Source organism: Microtus oregoni, unplaced genomic scaffold, assembly GCF_018167655.1.
Source record: "Microtus oregoni isolate MIOR12 unplaced genomic scaffold, Mior012 000061F_ref0000440, whole genome shotgun sequence".
Classification (NCBI taxonomy): Eukaryota; Metazoa; Chordata; class Mammalia; order Rodentia; family Cricetidae; genus Microtus; species Microtus oregoni.
Genome location: NW_024543871.1, coordinates 6,273,686 through 6,297,508, shown reverse-complemented (window position 1 = coordinate 6,297,508; position 23,823 = coordinate 6,273,686). Strand labels below are relative to the sequence as shown.

The 23,823-nt window shown below is 41.2% G+C and overlaps 2 protein-coding genes and 1 non-coding gene across 3 annotated transcripts in view; 2 read left to right on the top strand and 1 right to left on the bottom strand.

Moving 5' to 3' along the window:
• The window catches only part of Ctps2 (CTP synthase 2), a 108,380-nt gene that overhangs the window by 48,231 nt on the left and 36,326 nt on the right, over positions 1-23,823 (bottom strand). Inside the window, exons 11-13 of the mRNA XM_041639941.1 lie at positions 23,002-23,096; positions 18,855-18,917; positions 18,722-18,765 (exon numbers count right to left, since the gene is read on the bottom strand). Of these exons, the coding sequence (XP_041495875.1) occupies positions 18,722-18,765; positions 18,855-18,917; positions 23,002-23,096 (202 nt within the window). The remainder of the gene's footprint in view (positions 1-18,721; positions 18,766-18,854; positions 18,918-23,001; positions 23,097-23,823) is intronic.
• On the top strand, positions 5,782-7,512 carry S100g (S100 calcium binding protein G). Its single transcript, XM_041639975.1, has 3 exons — positions 5,782-5,808; positions 6,117-6,260; positions 7,388-7,512. The coding sequence occupies exons 2-3, from the start codon at positions 6,126-6,128 to the stop codon at positions 7,484-7,486; spliced, it is 234 nt and encodes a 77-aa protein (XP_041495909.1). The 5' UTR covers positions 5,782-5,808; positions 6,117-6,125; the 3' UTR covers positions 7,487-7,512.
• Trnad-guc lies at positions 12,981-13,052 on the top strand. Its single transcript has one exon. It is a non-coding gene; the product is annotated as a tRNA-Asp (tRNA).

Here is a 23,823-nt window from a genome sequence, read left to right as displayed (position 1 = left end):
GACAGATGGGGATAGAGACAGAGACCCACATTGGAGCACTGGACTGAGCTCCCAAGGTCCAGTTGAAGAGCAGAAGGAGGGAGAACATGAGCAAGGAAGTCAGGACAGCGAGGGGTTGGTCCACCCACTGAGACAGTGTGCCTGAGCTAATGGTTGCTCACCAAAGCCAGCTGAACTGGGACTGAACAAGCATGGGATCAAACTGGACCCTCTGAATGTGGCTGACAATTGGGGCAGACTGAGGAGCGAATGATAATGGCACTGGGATTTGTCTCTACTGCATGTACTGGCTTTTTGTGATCCTATTCTATTTGGATGCATCCCTTCCTAAGCCTGGATGGAGGGGGGGAGGGCCTTGGACTTCCCACAGGGCAGGGTACCCTGCCCTCTTTTAGGACTGGAGGGGGAGGGATAGTGGGGCAACAGGAGGGAAATGGGAGGAGGGAAGGAAGTGGAAATTTTCAATGGTATTATTTATAAAGCAATAAAAAAAGAAAAATATGGGTTAACTTAAATCATAAGGGCTAGCTAAAAACAAGCCTAAGGTAAAGGCCCAACTTTCATAATTAAAAAAAAAATGACTCCCCAGTTTGTTCCTCTCCAACAGTCCCAAGGTTTTGGGGCTTCTCTCTTTTTTAAGACTTACTCTGACTTGGATTTTTTATGAGTCATGTTGAAGATGGGCATAATTATGAACAGCTTTACGTCATTACTATGTTATCTAACATGCCTTGTTATTTGGTCCAGCAGTCTGTGTCACTACAAATCAAAGTAGACCCCTCCTGAGTGGCCCTCGGGTCTCACCTTATGCATGACCCTACTAAGCTGGACTCTCCTGATAGATTCAAACCAGTACTTTCTTCCTCAGCTAGGCCAATCCAGTGCCAATAGCTCCTCCACTCCCCACTCCCCCACCATACTCCTACACACAGACTATTTTTTCATTACATTTCTAAAGAGGCCTTCTTCATACTTCACTGCAAGAGCCCATGATTTGAGAGCACAATGAATATGCTCTCCTTATCAAATAACTCATCTAGACATTGGTAATTCATGTCCCATGCCCCTCCAAAGATATTCACATTCTAGTTCTTAGAACCTAAGAACCTGTGCACCTTTTATGACATAAGAATTTACAAATGTGATCCTGTTAAAGTTATTGGTGGTGGAAGGGGCCTTTCTTGTTGTGTCATGACAAGACAGAAGGTATCACATAGGCTGGAGAGAAGAGAGTCTGAACTCCTCATTTCTAAGGAATTCACCCAATAGAGATGTTTATTCTGGGTTGTGAGGGTAAACCCACATAATCATGCAGGACCTTAAGAGAGGAAGGAAGGACAGAATCAGAGGAGAAATATAGCGAAATGGACATTGCAGACAGACTGGACAATGTTAAGCTTCTGGCTTTCAGGAAGGAGGGCATATCTATGAACAAGCAGCCTCTAGAAGGCAAAAAACTAAGCAATCTCTCCTGTAACTTCAGAAAGAACACATCCTATCAACCACTTTAAACATCTGACTTACAAGTAAAAAAGGGAGTGTTCCAGGTACTGAGTTGGTAAGAACTTATTAAAGCAGCGTCAGGAATCCCATGCTGTCCCTTCTGTACATCTATATATAGATAGACCAAAGGAACAGCACCTATTTCATAGTGTTGCTACAATGATTTCAGGAGGCTACAGAAGTTGAGTGTCCATAGTATAAAAAAAAAAAAAACAAAAGCCCTCAGTAAGCACTGGCTCCTATGCGGAGGCCTCTGGGGACTCAGAACTAAAGACTAGCACAGGCAGGACTTGCACACCTCAGGCAAAGGCTGGAAGTAAAAAGGAAAATGAACTCTGATGGTCCAGAGAAGATAGGTACCACATAAAAGTCAAGTAAGCGAAACAGGTATGCTGTCACTTTTAGGGACAACTAAAATTAAGTTATCCTTTTAAATAACTAAAATTTAGTTCCTTAGAAAGGATGGGTTCAGATATTTTAAATTTCAAAGTCAAAGATAACATACAATTGCATTTCACATCCACCTTGTGTTGTGGGGACTTGGTCATTAGTAACACTAATACATTTTTTTAAATATTTATTTATTTATTATGTATACAGTATACAATATTCTGTCTGTGTGTATGTCTGCAGACCAGAAGAGGGCAGCAGACCTCATTACAGATGGTTGTGAGCCACCATGTGGTTGCCGGGAATTGAACTCATGACCTTTGGAAGAGCAGGCAATGCTCTTAACTGCTGAGCCATCTCTCCAGCCCCAACACTAATACATTTTGTAATACGAAATGAAGTTATTTTTTAGACAAGGTCTCCTGTAGCCCAGGCTGGCCTCAAACTCCCTATATGTAGCAGAGGAGGACCTTAAACTTCTGATTCTCCTTCCTCCACCTCCCAAGTGCTAGGATTATAGGTGTGCACCATATAGGCCAAAAGTCATTTAGGCTACACATCTCATTTCAAGAAAAAATCTCTGCTCAAAGTGACCTAATGCTGCCTGTCAGAACTCAGGCTTGTAGCAAATAGCAAATGCTAACAGAACTTGACAAATACCTTGTGCTTCTTCTCATACTTTTGCATGCTCATATCCTCCAGTGATATCTCTCTTGTCTTCTTTCTATTTTTTTTCTTAGTACACTGGTAACCCAGAAGTTAGAAACACAAAATCCACCAATAGTCTCATGAAACATTAACTAAAAACGTATGGAAACATGCCATAAATGCAGGGTGTGTTCAAAAGAGTGTGCTTAGAAATTAGAGAAATGGAAAGAATGACAGGTACAAGGTTGGTAATGGAAAAATGGGGAGGCAAAGGTTAAGTAGCACCTCTCTGTTCAATTGCTTGATCTTTGGACAGAATTTTTTTACCCCCTCAAGAAGACTCTGAGTGCCTGCAGCTTAGCTTCTGTGACCATGTTATTCTGCTCAAAATCAAGAGCATAGACTGCCTGAAGAAGAAAAGTCCTTTGGGCTGGGTATGTAGCTTAGTTGGTAGAGTGCTTGCTCGGCATGCATGAAGCCATGGGTTCCATCCCCACACCACATAAACTAGACATGGATTTTGTGCATTATGTATTTGTTATACTTTTACAAATCATATATTCCATATGATATGAAGAAAGTATGCTATATAAAACATCTGCCATATAATCTACTGATATTTAGATTATATGTAGTGATTAAAATCAGTTTTTTTCAATATAGGCACAAGAAATATCACACCAACTCCCATCAGTTTTAGCTTCAAAATGATCATTTGAGAAAACAATTGAGATTGAAATATGCCGTGATAACACCACTGAGGCTCTACAGAAAAAAGTTCTTGTCCTTAGGAAACCAGTGAGATTCCACAACTTATCCTCAGAGAATTGATGAGGAGGAAACTATTGGCCAGAAAAAGCAGATGTGGATCGCTTCTCGGCCTTTTGGCTAAGATCAAGTGTAGTAAAAAGCACATGTGGAAATGTTTGCAGGTAGAGTCTAATCAAAAGGTAGAGTTCTGTATTATTCTTGCCACTTTGCTTTAGATGTAAAACAAAACGAAATAAAAACCCTTAAAGATGTTGGAGTGGGGCAATCAGTCAGGAGGACTGAGATAGAAGGACCAGGAAGAAGTTCAAGGATAGCCTGGACTACATTGTGAGCTGGGATAAATAAAAAGATCCCATCTCAAAAGCCAACAGCAACAATAACAAAAGACATTGGAGGAAAAATTATGTTCTTACTATGATGAGTCACAAAAGCTCACTTCCTCCCAATAGACTAGAACTTACACGCAAGCAAACAAAAACACTGGAAATTTTCTAAAACCTTTGAAAAAACATTGCCAAAATCAAAATATTATTGTGTAAAATCATCAAGTAAAAACAATGCCAGCTGGACATGGTAGCCTACCCCTACAATCCTAGCACTGCTGGGATAGAGGCAGAAAGATCAGGAGTTCAAGGTTATCCTTGGTCAGACTGGGCCTCGTGAGAGACCCTGGCTCCAAAAATAAGCAAATAAATAAGGATTTGGAGACACAGCTCAATGCCTAAGAGCACCTGTGCATAAGCATGAGGCTCTGAGTAGGAATCCCATCACCCATGGAATAGGTCAGGGCTGGCTGTGTGTGTGCCTGTAATGCCAGCACTATGGGGGTGGGGAGCAAAGAAGGGGTTCACTGGCCTTGCTGACTACCAACCTAGCTCAGGTTCCATGACAGACCCTATCTCAAGGGAACAAGGCGGAAGATTGATAGAGCACCTGACACACTATACAACTATACACATGTGTACATATGCACACACACACATATATACATAGATATATATACATACATACACACAGTAGACAGACAGACCTACCTGCCTACCTACTGACAGGCTAACCTACAATGCCAGTAACTCCAATAAGTGGGTTAATACACAAGTCTGTACTGGAGTCATATAAACTGCAATACAACACCCAAAACCTATAGAATGATAAGTGCTCAGGAATGACCAGAATCGTGTAAGCAACATCATAGCATCTCACATTTGTTCTCCAATGTAAATAAGGTCCTAGAGTTTTCGAGGTGAAAAACATCTGAGCAAAGTACAGTCCAGTATTTCAAACATCAAATTGTAGGTGCTATACTGCAGGTCAGGAAAATTTTTAAATGTCCAAGTGCTTCAAAGATGTTGAAGGGCTTTTGAAATCAATCTGAAACCCCCTACCTGTGAATTATAATCAGCATTAGAGTAATGTCCCCAAGAAATGTTCTAGTTATTTTATGGGCCTCTTTCCAGAAAAAAAAAATCAATTTCGTCTCTAATTTCAAATATCTGGCTATTCCAAAACTTCTGAACTAGTTCCAATTGTTTAAGTGTGAGCTGAGTGTTTTCACAAGTTTTAGAATGATTTGGCAAAATATATTTTGTTACAAACAGGAGAAATATCTCCAGGCATAGTGGCATACACTGTTAATTTCAACATGGGAGGCAGGAGGCAGGAGGCAGATCGCTATAAGTTTAAGGCTCGCTTGATCTGTAAAGCAAACTCCAGGGTAGCCAGAAGTGAGGGAGGGAGAATAAAGAAGGGAGGAAGGGAGGAAGAGGGAGGGAGAGAAGGAGGAATGTAAGTATACAGAAATTTTTAAAAGCACGGATAGGAACAATAGTCAAAAAGAAAGAAAATGGCAAGTTACTCAAAAATACTGCTTTGCAAAATAAAATCAGAAATTTTGATCTACCTTCCCTTTTTAGAAGGTGGGGTTTGAGATAGGGTTTTTTCTATGTAGCCCTAGCTGTCCTGGAACTCACTCTGTAGACCAGGATGACTTCAAACTCACAGAGATCCACCTGCTTCTGCCTCCTGGGTGCTGGGATTAAAGGCGTGCACCACCACCACCTGGCCCAATTCTGCATTTTTAAAAGCCATGTAATACTGTCCCTCTGTGACAGAATTTTTTTTCTACATGGGAAGAAAAATTTTCTCAAGCCTAAATCTGCAATGTCATTGCTTTCAGAAATGTGAGCTGTGAGCAAGATCAAAATTCTATATTGGGGGGAAAAGTATTCTAAGGAAAAGAAAATCCAGGTTTTACTCTTAGGACTCTGACCTATTAAGCAACTGTTGAAGTAGCAGCTCTTTACTGGAGCTTGCCCTTAATTGAGAGTCTTACGCTTGGTTTCAGAACCCATTAATCATTACCCTTAAATAGTAAACAAAGGGGAATTTCACAATCAGGTGATGTGTCTGTAAAGACTATATAAAGGCGCTCCTCCTCGACACTTCATCAGCTTATTGCCTGCTGCTCTTCAACTCTTCCAGTGCCTGCTCTGACTGGTAAGCAGCTCGGTGAGTTCTTAACATGCCCACTGGCTTTTGCAGTGCTAGGGCTAGAACCCAGGGCTTCCAGCAGTCTAAGCAAGCGCTCTACTAACAGCTATGTTCCCTAGCTCCTAACTTGATTATTTTTAAAATACTTTAGGAGCCAATAATGCTCTCATCTACACCTCTTCTCTCTCCCTTTTCCCTGTTCTCCCCTCTGCCTTTCCCAATAAAGAGGGGGGGAGTAAAAACCTGTTGGCAGCACTTGGCATGAAAGCTCCACTTTAGCATTTTGGTAAATCTACTTTCTTCCCAATTTTCAGGACAGTAGAATGAGTACCAAGAAGTCTCCCGAAGAAATGAAGAGCATTTTTGAAAAATATGCAGCCAAAGAAGGCGATCCAAACCAGCTATCAAAGGAGGAGCTGAAGCTACTGATTCAGTCAGAATTTCCCACTCTCCTGAAGGTAAGTGCATAACCTGAGCGGCCAGAGGCCACTGCCTCTGGGGGTGGGAGAGCACACACAGCTGAGAGCCTAGGGCTGAGGGCTGCCTCAGAAATACTGCCCACAGCCCTGTGGGGATATGGCCACATACAACCCAGGGCCTAGCAAAGACTAAACAGGTGCTCTGTCACAGAGCTACAGCCCAAATCCACATGATTTTTGTTTTTAGAATACACACACACACACACACACACAAAGCTGAAAGAAACTAACATTATAATCTGGCGTTTCCTAATTTTCTTATAGTTCACAATAACTTTGTGTATGTGTTGCTGGGACTTGAACCCAAGACCTCAGACATGCATGTGGAGATTTGTTGCATAGTAAAGAATATATACTTAACACTACTGAACTGTTCACATAAAAATAGCCAGATGAGGGACTAGAAAGATGGTTCAGCAGTTTGGAGTATTTACTATTGCTGCAGAGAACCCAGGTTCGGGATTACAGGCTTGAGCCAGGGGGCTGGAGCCAGGGGGCTGGAGAGATTGCTCAGTGGCTAAGAACACATGATGCTCTATCTGGATTCAGATCCCAGCACTCATGTCCACCAGTAACTCACAACCACCTGTAGCTTCAAAGGATCTGATGCCATTTAATGGCCTCTAAGGGCAGCTGCACTTACATATACATGCCCACAGACAGATGCACGTACGCACGCACACACACACACACACACACACACACACACACACACACACACAGTATTTTTTAAATGGGGGAGGGACAAGCATTATGGTACACTCACTCATTTAATCTCAGAACTCTGAAGGCAGAGGCAGGTGGATCTCTGTTGAGTTCGAGGCTAGTCTTATCTGCATAGTGGGTTTCAGGTCATAATGAGACCCTGTCCCATAGATAAATAAAATAAAAAGGAAAGATAGAACCCAATTATGTGCCATAAAACCACCATAACAGCTGAAGCAGGCTTCGACACACCTATTATCACATTACCAGTGGCATGTGACTGAAACCTAGGCTGCCTTCTTGGAAGGAAAATACAGTTCCTCCTAATTTCAGAGATGTGTTTCAGTATCCTATCTAAATTTTCTTCCTTACCCTATCCCATTCTTTTTATCTAATACCAGGGTGCGAGTACTCTAGACAATCTGTTTACAGAGCTGGATAAGAATGGCGATGGAGAAGTCAGTTTTGAAGAATTTCAAGCACTGATCCAAAAGATATAAACATGAAGACGCCATTAAGGAGCACCATCACCACCTAGTGATCAAATCCTTCACAGTCATAAAGATCTAGCTGTGAGACCAATATACTGTTAATAAAGCAATTTCTGAGACATGTCTCTCTTGTCAAGTACTGACTCTGGATTACTCAGATTTTAGAGTAACCTTAGCCTGATGCCCCTACTTTATTTTTCTGAATTTTTTATTTGTTTTACATTTATTTATTTAGTGTGTGTTTACTGCTCACATGTACGTATGAGCAAGTTCCTGCACTAGCAGGTCACAGTACATGGATGGAGGTCAGAAGATAACATGGAGAGAAGGTTCTCTCCTACCATGTGCGACTGGGGGACCAAACTCTGGTTGTCAGACTGGGTGCTAAGTGCCTTTTTCTTCCTTAACCATCTTGTTGCCTGACTCACCTATCTTTGAGATTAAAGTCATCAGACCCTATTTAAACACGGTAGATCATACACACCAAAATAAGACTTGAAATTAGAAGGGGACACTGGAAAGATGATTTTCTGTGGGAGAAGGACATAGGAGATACAGAATAATGGGGGTGAAAGGGCTAGAAATCACCATATACATGTATGGAACCATCAAGGAATATTTTTTTGGGGGGGTTGGTTTTTTGAGACAGGATTTCTCTGTAGCTTGGGAGCCTGTCCTGGAACTCACTTTGTAGACCAGACTGGCCTTGAATTCACAGAGATCGGCCTGCCTCTGCCTCCCAAGTGCTGGGATTAAAGGCGTGAAACATCGCACTCAGCATTTTTTTTAACTTTTAAAAGTAAGAAATTTTAAATATATATTGCCAAGTATGGTGGCTCATGCTTATATATTAGCATTTGGGAGGTAGAGGCAAAAGGATTGAGTTCAAGGTCATACCCAGTTACATAAAACTTAAGGCTAGCCTGGGCTACATGACATCCTGTCTCACAAAAAGTTTTGTTATGGATTTTTTTTAAGATTTTTAAATTTTATTTTGTGTATTTGCCTGCACGTATATATGTGCATCACCTTCATACCATGCCTGTGGAGGACAGAAGAGAGTTTCAGATCCCCTGAAACTGGAGCTATAGACAGAAATGAACTGCTATGAAGGTAGGCAGAACTGGACCTGGCTCCTCTCCAAGAGCAGCAAGTACTTTTAACCTCTGAGCCATCTCCATAGCCCCTTACAAAAAGACTTTAAAATGAGGCTGGGCACATGTGGGTGGCTCAAATTAGATTTGATGAATATATATATTGACATGGTGGGAAGGAAACATGTTGGGATGGGGAGAGGTTCTGAGGAGAGTTGGAGGGTTGGTATGAACAAGACACAATGTCATATACATACATACATAAAATGTATATAAATAGTCAATAGATTTTTACTTTTTCTAAAAAGTAAACATGGGCTGGAGATAACTTAGGGGTAAAGAGTACTTGCTGCTCTTGCAGAGGACCAGGATTGGTTTCCAGCATCCACATGGTGGCTCACAACAATCTGTAACTCCAGTTGCAGGGTATCCAACACCCTCTCTGGTGCCTGTGGGTACCGGGCAAACATGGTAGTTCGCATATATACATTTAGGCAAAAACCTCACACATATTAAAAGATAAAGCAACTTTCTTCTACACATAAATATGGGGGAAAGTGGGGATATGAATGAATACAGACTATTAGAGACTGTTGACCTACCATGTGGAAGACCCCAGGTTCTATCTGTAGCACCACCAAAGGTAAAAAGCAGGGTAAATGACAAATGTGATAGTCCCAGCACTGGATGCACAGGTAGGGGGATCTCTCTGTGGGTCTGAGATCAGCCTTGTCTACACAACAAGAACTGGGCCATCTAGAGCTACAAGGTAAAAATCTCAGAGAGCCTAAAGAGATGGATCAGTGGTTAAGAGTATATATCACTGCTGGGTGGTGGTGGCACATACCCTTAATCCCAGAAGCAGGTGGATCTTTGTGAGTTCATGAACAGCCTGTTTCACAGAGTGAGTTCCCGGACAGAGAGATTTACAAAGAGAAACCCTGTTTCAAAAACAGAAATATCTGTAGGCTTTAAAGAGAGAAGAAAAAGACTATAGAATCATAAAATAAAGTTAATGCTTTTAAAATGGGTAAAATCTTTAAAGAGACAGAGTAAAGATACTCATAGTTTTAAAGGAGTAAAGAAAAATAAGCCATGGAAAAATGGAAAATTTACAAAGTCTGGATTATGTATATTATTGTGTTGTCTTTTAATTTTTTGACTGTGGAGGAGCTAAGTACAGAGAGACATCTCATTGTAGGGACTGCTAAGTTAAACCAACATAAAGGCATCTTGATTTCAAAATTTGAGTCTAAGGATATGTTGTTTTGGAAGAGTTTCTTCTCTTGTTTCCACAGAGGATGGGGACCTGTGGATTGCTTCCAGACTGGTATGGTTTGAGGGAATAAGACCCCATCAAAGGTCACCTTGAACACCCCTCAAAAAATTACTTCGCAAGGACACCAGAAAATGGAAGGACCTCCCTTGCTCTTTGATTGGGAGGATCAACATAGTAAAAATGGCAATTCTACCAAAAGCAATCTATAGATTCAATGCAATCCCCATCAAAATCCCATCAAAATTCTTCACAGATCTGGAGAAGACAATAATCAACTTTATATGGAAAAACAAAAAACCCAGGATAGCCATAACAATCTTATACAATAAAAGATTGTCTGGAGGCATTACCATCCCTGACTTCAAACTCTATTACAGAGCTACAGTATTGAAAACAGCTTGGTATTGGCATAAACACAGAGAAGTTGACCAATGGAATCGAATAGAAGACCCTGACTTTAACCCACAAACCTATGAACACCTGATTTTCGATAAAGGAGCTAAAAGTATACAATGGAAAAAAGAGAGCATCTTCAACAAATTGTGCTGGCAAAACTGGATGTCAATCTGTAGAAGAATGAAAATAGATCCATATCTATCGCCATGCACAAAACTCAAGTCCAAATGGATTAAAGACCTCAATATCAGTCCGAACACACTGAACCTGATAGAAGAGAAAGTGGAAAGTACTCTACAACACATGGGCACAGGAGACCACTTCCTACGTATAACCCCAGCAGCACAGACATTAAGGGCCTCATTGAATAAATGGAACCTCCTGAGACTGAGAAGCGTCTGTAAAGCAAAGGACACTGTCACTAAGACAAAAAGGCAACCCACTGACTGGGAGAAGATCTTCACCAACCCCGCAACTGACAAAGGTCTGATCTCCAAAATATATAAAGAACTCAAGAAACTAGACCGTAAAAGGCTAATCAACCCAATTATAAAATGGGGCACTGAACTGAACAGAGAATTCTCAACAGAAGAAGTTCAAATGGCCAAAAGACACTTAAGGTCATGCTCAACTTCCTTAGCAATCAGGGAAATGCAAATCAAAACAACTTTGAGATATCATCTTACACCTGTGAGAATGGCTAAAGTCAAAAACACCAACGATAACCTTTGCTGGAGAGGTTGTGGAGGAAGGGGTACCCTCATCCATTGCTGGTGGGAATGCAATCTTGTGCAACCACTATGGAAGTCAGTGTTTCGGTGAATGTACACACACACACACACACACACACACACACACACACACCATCCTGCCCCTGTTATAGCTATATTCTTTATAACTGCCTTTCTGGGGGAAAATGATTTTAAGCACAAGCTAATTCTCAAAGGCCTTCTATATCTTTTGTCAAGTAGAACATCCTCTTCAATGTTCTAAAAGTAAATCAAATAAATGCCCAAGTAATACAAGTTGCCTAAGCCCTTACTCTGGAGTGAATTGCCTGTGTATCTGTTTACTTGTTTGTTTGAGACAGTCTCATATAGCCCAAGCTGGCCTCAAACTCCTAATTCTCCTGTCTCCACTTGCCAAGTGCTAGGATTACAGAGACAGGGTCTTTATGTGGATTTGTTGTGGTTTGGCTGGTTTGAATTTTGTTTTTTAAAATCTCGTAATTTGCATAGCATATAAAGTTGTTGAAAGACAAGCCAAAGGAAATACTTCAAACTAAAGGCAACATAAATTAGCCTTCACCAGAATTGGCTTGTAATTGTAACTAATTCACAAATCAGATGTCAAATTAATTTTAACTGTGAAACTTCCTAGATCAGAAAGGGATAAAGGCATAACAATAATAAAAAAATTCAATCAGAATATTATCAAATACTACAATCTCAGATGTCCATTTACACCTTGCTAAAACACTTCTAGCCATCCCATGAGCGGTTCAGTAGTAAAACTACTACTGACTAGTAGAAAGTAAAACTACTTTCTAACCTAGGGCTGGAAAGGTGTTTCAGCAGTTAAGAGCGGTTGGACCTGCTTCAGTTTCCAGCATCTGTTTGGCTGCTCACAATTATCTATAACTCCCGTTTCAGGGGATCCAATACCCTCTTTTAGCATCCCAGGGCACCAGGCATACACATTATATACAAACATACACGGAAGCAAGGCAATCATACACATAAAATACTGAAATAATTTAAAAAAAAAGACTCCTAATCTCCCACTTTTCAATTTTTTAAAAAAATGTGTATGTCTGTGCATCTCTATCTATGCCATGTGCAGGTACCCAAAGAATATAGAAGAGGGAGCTGGATCTCCTGGAGATGGAGTTAACAAGCAACTGTAAGATGCTTTATGTGAGTGCTGGAAATGAAATTTGGGTCCTCTGAAAGAGCAGGAAGTACTCTTAACTACTAAACAATTTCTCCAGCCCCTTTTCTACTTTCTTTTACTAATACCACCATCTGAGTGTCCATGATTGTTTTGAAAGCAGCGCATGTATTCTGTCTTCATGGTGTTGTATTTTATATGAATTCATATTTTCATTTTTTTATAATTTTTTATATATTTTACATGTTTTGGGGGGTGTATGCACTGCCACAGTGCATGTATAGAAATCAAAGAACACCTTCCAAGAGTCTATTCTCTCCTTCCACCATGTGTGTTCTGGGAATCCAACTCAGATTATTACACTTAGTGGCAAGTGCTTTTACCTCCTAAACCATCTCCCTGCTTATTTTGGTTTTATTTGTTTATTTCTGTTTTATTTTGAGGCAAGGTCTCACTATATGAGTGAAGATAGCCTAGAACACACTCTATAGCCCAGGTTGGCCTCAAACTCATCCCCCTACCTCTGCTTTCTTAGTGCTGGGTTACAGACATGATTTCAAGTGATGCCATCATGGAGATGTTGCAGGAACAGATTCTTTTTCTCCAATGACTTAAAAACTAAAAAAGCAGGGCTAGAGAAATGGGCTCAGAGGTTAAGAGCACTGGCTGCTCTTCCAGAGGTTCTGAGTTCAATTCCCAGCAACCACATGGTGGCTCACAACCACCTATGAGATTTGGTGTCCTCTTCTGGTCTGCAGGCATACATGCAGGCAGAACACTGTATATATAATAAATAAATAAATCTTAAAATAAAATAAAATTAAAAAAAAACTAAAAAAAGTCTTCCTTGTTAGTATAGTGGTGAGTATCCCCGCCTGTCACGCGGGAGACCGGGGTTCGATTCCCCAACAAGGAGATCAAAGGGCCATTTAAAAAAAAACTAAAAAAGCAGGAAAAGCAGAGTTTTCATTTGGAGAGGGGATTAGGAATCTACAATCTGAATTTGTATGGAAGCTGAAACTTTTATATTGGGGGTTCCCTTTCTTTCTCAGAATTAGCGGGGTTGGAGCATTGTGGAGGATTGGATAATCCAAAGAAAAGAAAGAAAGCTAACTGGTTCCTACTACATAAGCTCCAACCTCTCCCATGAGATTTGGGAGTCCTCCAAAAAGCCTACCAAGTCCCTATCTAGGAGGGAGAAGAATCAGGAACTTGGCCATCTTAAATATCTAAGTGAAGAGTACATTTATCTACCTAAAGCCTGTCTACCTGCCTACCAGGGAACTGTCCGACACCTATTCCCTTAGACTAATAGAGTTAGAACATAAGTCAACTGTGTTCCTAGTAAGTCTCCTCTAAAAGCAGCTGAGACAACATTAAAGCAGAAAAAAGGCCAGAGTTGCTGCAGATCCAGAAGTATTCTGCAACACTCCAGAACGTTCTATTAGGTCTTTGGATAAGTCAGAGAAATGGCATAATATAACAAATTTTTGTTTTCTCTTGTGGGTACTCTTGGATGCATCATCTACTATAACCCTAGGAGAAAAGTCTATTTTTCTTTTTATGTGTGCCTGTTAAGAGCCTGTTCTGAATAAAAGTGTCTCCATTGATTTTGTAAGCAACCATAATACTTACCTTGCATGCCAAAAAAGGGCAGGGGGAATGACAACTAAAGAAATGAAACAAATTTTAGCAGTAGACATATCCTAAAAGAGTTTCCTGGTTTACTTTCTTTAGCTAGAAGAGAAGGAACAACCGTACCTACTAAGTAATTGCTGTCTGCCCAAGTCAAGTCACTCCTCAGGCATTGTGGTGCTGGCTGCCTTATGATTCCATTCCCCTTAGTCTTTTTCTTTAATAAGACTTTCAGCCATCAGCACAACTGCTGGCTCTTAAGGCTATTTTTCTCCAGCAAAGTGATCTCAGCACATAAAGACATTCAATAGCAATTAGGTTTTATTGTTTTCATCTCACTTATGTGTATAGGAGCCACTGAAATGTAAAATGAACACATCCTCTGACTTAGCAGTTTCCCGTCTATGGATTCATCCCACAGATGTGCTTAGGTGTGGGTAAAGAACATATTGTACGTGGAGGTCAAATTGTAGAGTGATTTAAGGTTAACAAAGAGTAAAAGCTAAATACAAGACTATAAACACAATACCATAAATGCAATAAATACTGTCATGCCCATAGTGCACACAGCTAGGCAAGCTGTAAAAGGTTCTTACACAATGATAGGTAATCAGTGTAAGGTGGGGACAATGTCTCAAGCATGCTAGCTAAAGTGGCTGTGGGTGTGGTCCAGTGGTAGGATAGGACACTAAGCTAGTATTCATGGTGCCTTGAATTCCCATTCATTGCACTGCCTGCCCCTCAAAAGTCTATACATTCATCCACACATACGTACATGTATAGTCTCTCTCTCTCTCTCTCTCTCTCTCTCTCTCTCTCTCTGTCACACACATACACACACATACACTATCACACATATGCATGCATGTGTCCCTGAATTAATAACAACAGCAAAAAAAATGAATGTAGTTGCTACTTTGGAAGAGAAGTAAGACAAAATAAGGCGAATGAAGTCATTTTATACCTTCTCTGCAGATTTAACTTTATCCTGTGTATCAATATTTCTTCGTACACACATACAGAGCAAGCATAGGCATCAAAGACCTAACCTAGACAAGCTGTCTAATAGCGACACCTACTGGTAAAAGCCCTTCCTATCCCAATGTATCTCCTGAAAAAGAAAACCCATCATTTTCCTGGCAGAGCCATTGCAGCTATTACTCGGGAAATACATTTCTATTAAAGCCTCCTAAGGAACTCTTTGCTGATATGAGGCCTTCTGAGAATTAGGCTTAAAAGTGCCATCTGGCTGGGAAGTGACGGTTCATTATGGTTTGAACTGAAAGCTATAAAAAGGCATGAATATTTCTTTACCTTTCCATGGGGTGAAAAAAACCAAATCAGAAAATTAATGAGAAGAATATGCTATGATGTAACTAAAAAGGGGATAAGTTACAGATGGACATACACATTTGTTTTTATTTTTAATTAATTTCAAGATATGTGTGTGTGTGTGTGTTTTGTTTGCATGTTTGTAAGTGTACCATGGTCATGCAGGACCCACAGAGGCCAGAAGAGAGTTCAAATTCCCTAGAACTAGAGTTATAGATGATTATGAACTTCCATGTGAGTGCTAGGACCTGACCCCAGGTCCTTTGCAAGAACACGTGCTCATAACTGCAAAGTCATCTCTCCAGTCCCTATTGATATTTTTTTAAATGGTAAAATGGGGCTGACAAGATGGCCCAGTGGATAAGGATACTTGTCACCAAGATAACGATCAGAGTTCGACCCCCAAGACCTCTACAAGACCTATATGGTAGAAGAAGAGAACCAAATCCCACAAAAGTTGTCGCCAGCACTATATGCAAACTGTGACATACGTGCCTAGACACATGCACACACATGCACTCAAATAAAATGTCATTTTGTTCAATGGAATAAATCAAGAAAAAATAACAAATAATTGCTATACGGGAAGGTGGAGGAGTGTTGTTATACAAGTATGAAGTGCACCCTCCTGGGCCCTGTGTTCAAACAGTTACTCCCCAGCTGTAGTGCTGTTTAGGGAAGCTGAGGAAGCCTTTGGACGAGGGGTTTAGTTGGCAGATAAATGTTGGGCTGTTTAGGAATGATGAAGGTTAACAGGCCAGCTTTGCTCTACACTTGGTGTCTGCCTACAGCATGTTCCTCATGTTCCCACCAACATGGACAGGAACCAGTCCCACCACTATGCCTTCTCTATTCCGATGGCCTATATCTCCTCAAACTGAGGCAAATGAAACCATTCAAGGCTCAGGAAGTAGTTAAGTTGGTTGAGTGCTTCCCTAGCATTCACAATGTCCTGGGATTCCATCCCCAACACTACATAAACCAGAAGTGACAGTGTACACCTGGAATCCCGGAAATTGGGAGGTAACGGCAAAGAATCAGAAGTCCAAGTTATCATAGGGTTCCTTGATAGCCCATCTCAATTTAAAAAACAAACACTCCTCCCTTAAGCTGTTAAGATGGAATATTACTTATGTCATAAGGATGACTAACTAGTATAAAAAATAATAATAGAACTAGATTTCTCAAGCCAATGACTACTTTCTCTTTAATTATGCATCTGTGTGTAGATACGTACACAAGTGCAGGTCAGAGGCACTGGATACCCTGGAGCTGAAGTTACAGACAGTTGTGAGCTGCCTACTATGAGTGCTGAGATTCAAAACTCAGGTCCTCTGCAAGAGCGGTACACATTTTCTTAACAGGGTATCTCTGTGTAGTCCTCACTGTTCTGGAACTCACTACTATATAGAGCAGGCTAGCCTCAACTCACAGAGATAGCCTGCCTTTGCCGCTAAGTGCTAGGATTAAAGGCATGAGCCACCATGCCCATCTGCAGCGCACATTCTTAATTGCTGAGCTGTCATTGATTCTTAGTGGAGACAGTTCTGACCACCCTCCCACCATTTGGTAATATCTCGAGGAAATTTTAGTGTCATAACTGAGTACAGGACTAATGACATCTAGCACCTCACATATAACAAATAAAAATATGCCCCAGTTTACAGTGCTGAGGATGGAACTCAGGGTTTTGTATATACTGAAAAACACTTTACCAACTGAACTACATTCCAAGCCTTGGAATTTTTTTAAGAAATAAAGTGATCCAAAATTGACTGCCATGATAGTGACACAGATCTGTAAAAACGCTAAAGCACATTGAATGAGAGCTTCAAATGGCCAAAATTTGTAAGATGTTAGTAGTAATAATGATTGGCAAATGGCTCAGCAGGTAAGGGCACCAGTCCTAAGCTCAACAGCCTGAGTTTGATCCCTAGGATCTACACAGAAGAACCAACTCCTGCAAGTTGTTCTCTGACCTCCACATACATGCTGTGGCACGTGAATCCACACATATGTGCTCAAGAGTGTACAAATACACACAAAATAAATAAATTCTTTAAAAAACCACAAAGAGAAACAGGCATGGCAGTTACTACCTGTGACCCCAACACTTGAGAGACTAGGGTTAGAGAATTGCTGTGAGTATGGGGGCCAGCCTGGGCTACACAATGAATGCTAGGTAAGCCTAGATTATGGTGAGACCACATCTAAAACAAAAGAAAGGCCTATAAGATGGCTCAGTGGGTTAAAAATGCCTGCCACACAAGCCTAACAAGCTGAGTTCATTCCCCAGAACACATAGCATAAGAAAACCAATTACTGCAAACAGTCCATATGATACACACACACACACACACACACACACACACACACACAAGTAAAAGTGAAAAACCAACCAAGGAGAGTAGAAGCATTATATGAAGGCCGCTGATTATTAGATAGAGATGCTTGGCAGCAAGAATGTCACTAAATACACACATATAGGCAACTGATGACCAGGAAAGCCAAAGGCCATGGACAAGCATGACCAGGAAAGCCAAAGGCCATGGACAAGCATGAAAGACAAGAATCACTAATGAGTGTGGAAAGAACTCGAAGGCACAGAAATAAAGCATTTCTAGAACAAGTGGTTCAATTCTTCATTGGTTTTGTTAAGGCTCCAGGAGGAAGATCATAAGAGGGCCATATAAGGTATAGGGAATCTCCACGGGAAAACTGAGAAATACTACTTCCGACTGTCCACACTGGAACCCCTAAGTGTGGGAGGAATTGAAATGGCGTGATACAAATGAATAAAGCAGCAAGTGATGAAATGTGAGCACCTTCCGGCTTGGCAAAGGATCCTGACTTAAAAAAAAAATACTTATACTCAGGCATGGTGGCACCTGCATTTAATCCCAGCACTTGAAAGACAGAGGTAGGTGGATCTCTAAATTCAAGGACAGACAAGACTAAAGAATGACACCCTGTCTCAAAGAAACAACAACACAACCATTTCTTTATTATTTGTGTGCACACATACATAGATGCCAACAAAGGCAAAAAGACAGTGTCAGATTCCTAGAACTGGAGCTATGGGTGGCTATGAGCTGCCTAATGCGGGTACTGGGAACCAAACTTGGATCCTCTGGAAAAGTTGCAAGCACTCTTAGCCAGTGAGTCATCTCTCTAGCCCCATGACTGAGTGAGTATCCTGGGGGGAAAGGAACTGGCAGGTGAGGACTAGCAGTTGCCATTTTTTAGAAGAATAGATGGCCACCAATGTGGAAAATAGGCAGACTGGGGACAAGACTAGAGAAGGGACAGCTCATTTATTTATATTAGCTCTTATAAATTGGTGTCACACTCAATTTATTCCTTTCCTAAACATTAAGCTTGAAAGCTGCCGCAAAGACAAGTCAGGCAGAGCTGTGTTTCTTCAAGGCACAGCTGGCAAGATAGACTAGTGAGAACAAAGCAGTTGGAAGCAAAAACAATAGGAAATAATAAATTCATATATAATGTGTAAAGTTCTGGCACTGTTAGGAGAAGACAGTAATTACCTGTTACGGAGCTAGGCAAGAAATGAAACAGAATGACAATGACTGGACCCAGAAAGATCTACAAGCCACTTACCAATGGAACTGGAGTGTTTGGCTCGAATTCTGTAGAATTAGCATCTAAAGACAAAGACATTTAGTGATTTACCAATATTGCTGACACATGTTCTTGTTTTAAATAAACACTGCTTAGTAAACCTTTGACTTACCTTCCAAATTCAGGCAGTTTCTTGCAAACTCAATCACAGCCAGTTGCATCCCAAGGCAAATTCCTATTAGGAGAAGCACATGAGCATGTTTTGTATCTAGTGACATTTTGTGTTCAACTGTTTCCTGAAGTCTCTAAGAATGAAGACCTCAAGAGGAAGACTTCCTGCTTAGTTCCCTGTGATCCCCCCTTAGCACCCAGAATAGTTCCTGGAAGAGTAGTGAGTGATAGTAGTCAAAACTAAAGGAGCAACCTAAGGTGCAGAGGTGAGCAAGAAGCAACTGGAGGGCAGATGAGGACCAGCTCCCAGAAGCCAAATCCGCCGTCTGCCACAGCTATTCTTGAACCAAGGCACCTATGGGGCTGCAGAGCTGTTTCAAAGACCTTGAGTCTCTCAGAGCAAGTCTAACAGCACCCCAACTCAAGAGGAGTCTCCTTGAGCTGAGATTTCACATTCCCACCTCTCAAGATTTCACATCCAAAACATGGCCTTGGCCACATGGCAACCTGAGGTTGGCCAATCTGAGGGTGACCTCCTAATCTGAGGTGGAACTGCTAATCTCAAAGAGAAAAGGAGCAGCAGGGGCTGGCACCAGTGCTATGGCAGAAAGCAGGCTAGGAGACACAAAATGAAACTGAGCAGGTGCTCAAAAAAGGTAGAAGTGGTTTGGAGAGGCGGCTCAGAAGTTAGGGACGCTCATTACTCTTGCAGGTTCTCAGCACCAACATATGGCTGTGACTCAGTTCCAGAAAGAAAAGCCCTCTTCTGGCCTCCAAGGGCACTGCATGCATGTGGTACACAGACACACATACAGGCAAAATACCTAGACACATAAAATAAAAATAAATCTTGAAAAAAAGGTAAGTGGAATGCAAAGGCCTGGGTCACTGCAGGCCTGTTGCCATTACTGATGCTTTTGAACCCATCTCCACACTCACTTCAGCCCATCAACTCCCTCCTATAAACAGACAGCAAGAAGCATTCCAGATGCTGTTACAGACATTGACATGTGATCCAGGAGATGCAAGGGGAGAAGTCATCAATACACCAACATGCCATGGTTAAAGGGATACACAGGAAATCGTTTAGCGCTCAAGGAACTTTACAAAGTTCCACATGGTCAGTACATAAAGAGACATGATGTTATGAAGCAAAGATACATATCTGTAATCCTAGCACATAGGAGGTATAGGGAGGAAGATCGGGAGTTCAAAGCCAGCCTCGGCTACACAAGTTCAAGGCTCACTTGAGGATGGGGATATGAGAGAAAATAGGTTCAACATACACTATATACATGTACAAAGCTTGAAAACATAAATTAAAACAGCAGAAATGTGAAAAGAATTTCACTGGCCACTTTATACGCTGTTTATATTTATTGACAGACCAGATATAGCATGTACTGTATAAAACAGGAGCACTTGAGGCTGGAGAGATGGCTCAGTAGCACAGAAATCCCTGTCTCAAAAAACAGAAAGAGAGAGAGAGAGAGAGAGAGAGAGAGAATTTGTTTTCTTCCAGAAGAGCCAGTTTCGATTTCCAGCACCCACATGGCAGCTAACAAACCCCTGGAAATTTAGTTCTAGGGAATCTGATGCCTTCTTCTGACCTCAAAGACTACCAGGTACCCATGTGCTGCACAGACATAATGCAGATAAAACAAAACAGGGCACTTACTGGTCATTTTGTCTCACATGCCTTTAATTGTACAAAAATAAAAAAAGACTAAAGAGCACATATGAGAGGAGAGACTTGAGAACAACTTGCACACATTCTATACAATGAAAATCACATCAGAAGCTTAAATGGAAACTGACTTTACAGAGAGATTTAAAAAAAACAAATAGTCAAGGGCAGAGCTGTAGCTCAGTTGATGGAGTGCTTGCCTAACCTGCTCAAAACCCCGGGTTCCATTCCTCACTAAAGCATAAACTAGTGCCTATCTGGAAGTGAAGATAGGAGAAGCAAGAGTTCAAGGTCATCCTTGGCTTTACAGCAACTTTGAGGCCAGCCTGAGCTACATAAAAACATCCTGTATTAAAACATACTATGATAGTTTGAATGAGAATGGCCCATAGGCTCTTAAGTTTGAACATTCGGTCTCCAGTTTGGAGGATGTTTGGGGGATGACTAGGGATCTGGCCTTGCTGGAAGAAATATTACTGCAGGCAGGCCATGAGTTTTCAAAAGACTTGCCATTTTGAGTTAGCTCTCTTTGCTTCCTGCTTACAGATAGAAATATGAGCTCTCAACTACTGCTCCAGGGCCATGCTTACCTGCCCGCTGCCCTGCCCCCTACCACGATGGTCATATACTCCTCTCCCTCTGGAACTGTAAGCACCAAATAAACCCTTCCTTCTGTAAGTTGCTTGGCCATGATGTTTTATCATAGCAATGGAAAAGTAACTAATACACATGCTTTTTTTGTGTGTGTACATGACACATATACACATGTGGGGTGATAATGCGTACCCAAGTACAGAGGCCAGAGAAAGAAGTCAGGAGTTCTGAATTATCAATCTCTACCTCATTCCCTTGATACAGGGTCTCTTGGTGATGCTGGAGCTTGTCAATTCATCTAGGCTAGCTTGCCCCAGCAACCCTCCTTTCTCCCTACCCCCACACACAGTGTTAAGGTTGTATGCATGTACAGTCATACCAAGCTTTTAATGTGAGTGTTGGGGATCAAATCAGGATGTCTGTTGCCCACTGAGCCATCTCCCCAGCCTTAACACCCCATCTTAAAAAGCAAAAAAATGGCAACAGTCCAAATGAGCTTAGGTCAGAATAAAGCAAAGGAAGTATCCTGGGTTTTTATTGGGAAAGAGGTCCCAAAATTCTGGAGTATCCAGAAAAAGAGCAGGTAGTAGAAAAAACATCTAACATTCTGCTGATAGTAAAAGACAGCAAACCTTCCTTTCAGCTCATAAAGCCACAGAATACCTAAAACACAAGTGGGCAACTGGGCCTCCAAGCCCCTCCTACCTGAATCTCCAGCAGCAGAGCTGCCTTTAGCACATCCAGCTCCCATGTCATCTGGCTTTACAAATTACAAACTAGGCTTTACAAATTAAACAAGAGCATTCAAAAGACCTGCCTCTGAAGGTATATATATTCAGTATTTGGGATGCTGAGACAGGAGGATAGCTTGAATCAAGAGATTCAAGATCAGCCTAGACAAACACAGTAAGACGGTAAGACCTCACCTCTTTTAAGAAAGAAAGAAAAAAAGACCTGGTATAAGCAGCTTTTAACAGAGCTACTCCCATGGCACTGACTGATCTTTCTGTATTTTCTTCTCTAAAATAAATGTAAGTTTCAACTTAGAGCTGTGGGTGTAGCACAGTAGAAAAGTGCTTATTTAGCACACACGAGGTCCTGGGTTTGATCCCCAGTACCTCACATACACATGCAAAGTTTCAACTGAAGCACTTTTTTTTTCTCTTTTTGTTGTTGTGTGTTCACCCGTTTGTTTCTTTTTTCAGGACAAGGTTTCTCTGTAGCTCTGGCTGCTCTGGAACTCACTCTGTAGACCAGGCTGGCCTCAATCAAACTCACAGAGATCCACCTGCATCTGTCTCCTGAATACTGGGATTAAAGGCATATGCCCCACACCTGGCTTAAGCACTTTTCCAAACAGTTTACTACAGAGTTCTGGGGAACAGCTTTTTGCTGGAAGTGCTAAGAGGACTGGTAAGAAAAATACAGGTACAACCTTTTTCCAGCTTCTTGCTATTCAGAAATGTCTCCTATAAACTCTAAGTAATAATTCTAGGCTTTACAAGTTATTGAATCTTCAATTATGCAGCCATGAGCAACATGCAAAACAAACTGGGTGGTTGTGTTACAATAAAACTCGGTTTACAAAAGCAAGCTAGGAGCCACATTCAGTTTGATAAGCCCTGTAACAAATGATTTGGTGCCTGACTTTCAAAAGTAAGTTCACACCTTCACAAGAACAAACCTTATTACATGCTTCCCCAACTAATGTATGACACCTACCTTAAGTCAAAAACCTGAATAAGGGCTGGCAATATACCTCAATGGCAGAGTTGCCTTGCATGTATCCTTAAAGCCCTAGGTTCAATTCCTAGCACTGAAAAAAAAATACCTAAAACTCATAGGCTCAATAAACAAAAAGTTTTACCCAGAAATGGAATCTTCTTTGTCCTTGCCCAAGAAATTGCCTGGAGTTTTCCCACCGTTCCTCGGAGTCCAAAGCCTCCAGGCACAAGAATGCCACTGAAATTAACACAAGATGAAAATAAAGTTGACTAGTCATCATTTTAACAATACTTTTAATTAATTAATTAGAGTGTGTCTGTGGGTCCATGTGGCAAGTACATAGCACAGTGAGAGTATGCGAAGGTCAGAGGACATCTTGTAACAGTTGGCTCTCTCCTTCTGCTATGTGGGTGCCAAGTATCGAACTCAAATTGTAGGCTTGGCAACAACTACTTTTACCTACTAAGCCATCTCACCAACCCACATTACTTTTATTTTTAAAACTTGTGTTTTCATCAGTTATGATCAATGTTCCCAAACTCAATGCTTGGCATAATCACTAGTGAAGGTCTGAGGTCTATTTTTAGAATAGGTTACATAATTAAACATCTTTTAGCTCAACCTACCTTATGGGGACATATGGGGACAGTTTCTTCAACTGAATTTAATATATATTTTCTGGTAGGTATTGGTGGCTTCTGACTACAGTAACTGAGAAATTCTACTCAATAAAAAATGCGGACAGTCATGGTAGTACATGCCTATTAACCCAACACTCAAAAGGCAGAAGCAGGAGGATTGCTGCAAGTTCCAGGCTAGCTGACTATGGCTAAACAGCAAGAGTCTGCACCAATAAAACAAAAACAAAAACAAAGACTACAATGAGAACTATGTGTGATGAAATATACTTATAATCCCAACACTCCAGAGGCTGAGGCAGGAGGATCAGAGTTCTAGGCCAGTC

Bases quoted from the DNA above. Each gene is read 5' to 3' on its own strand.
- S100g (XM_041639975.1), top strand. From the start codon at position 6,126: ATGAGTACCAAGAAGTCTCCCGAAGAAATGAAGAGCATTTTTGAAAAA. The intron at 6,261-7,387 runs GTAAGTGCATAA...ATCTAATACCAG, and splicing joins AATTTCCCACTCTCCTGAAG to GGTGCGAGTACTCTAGACAA.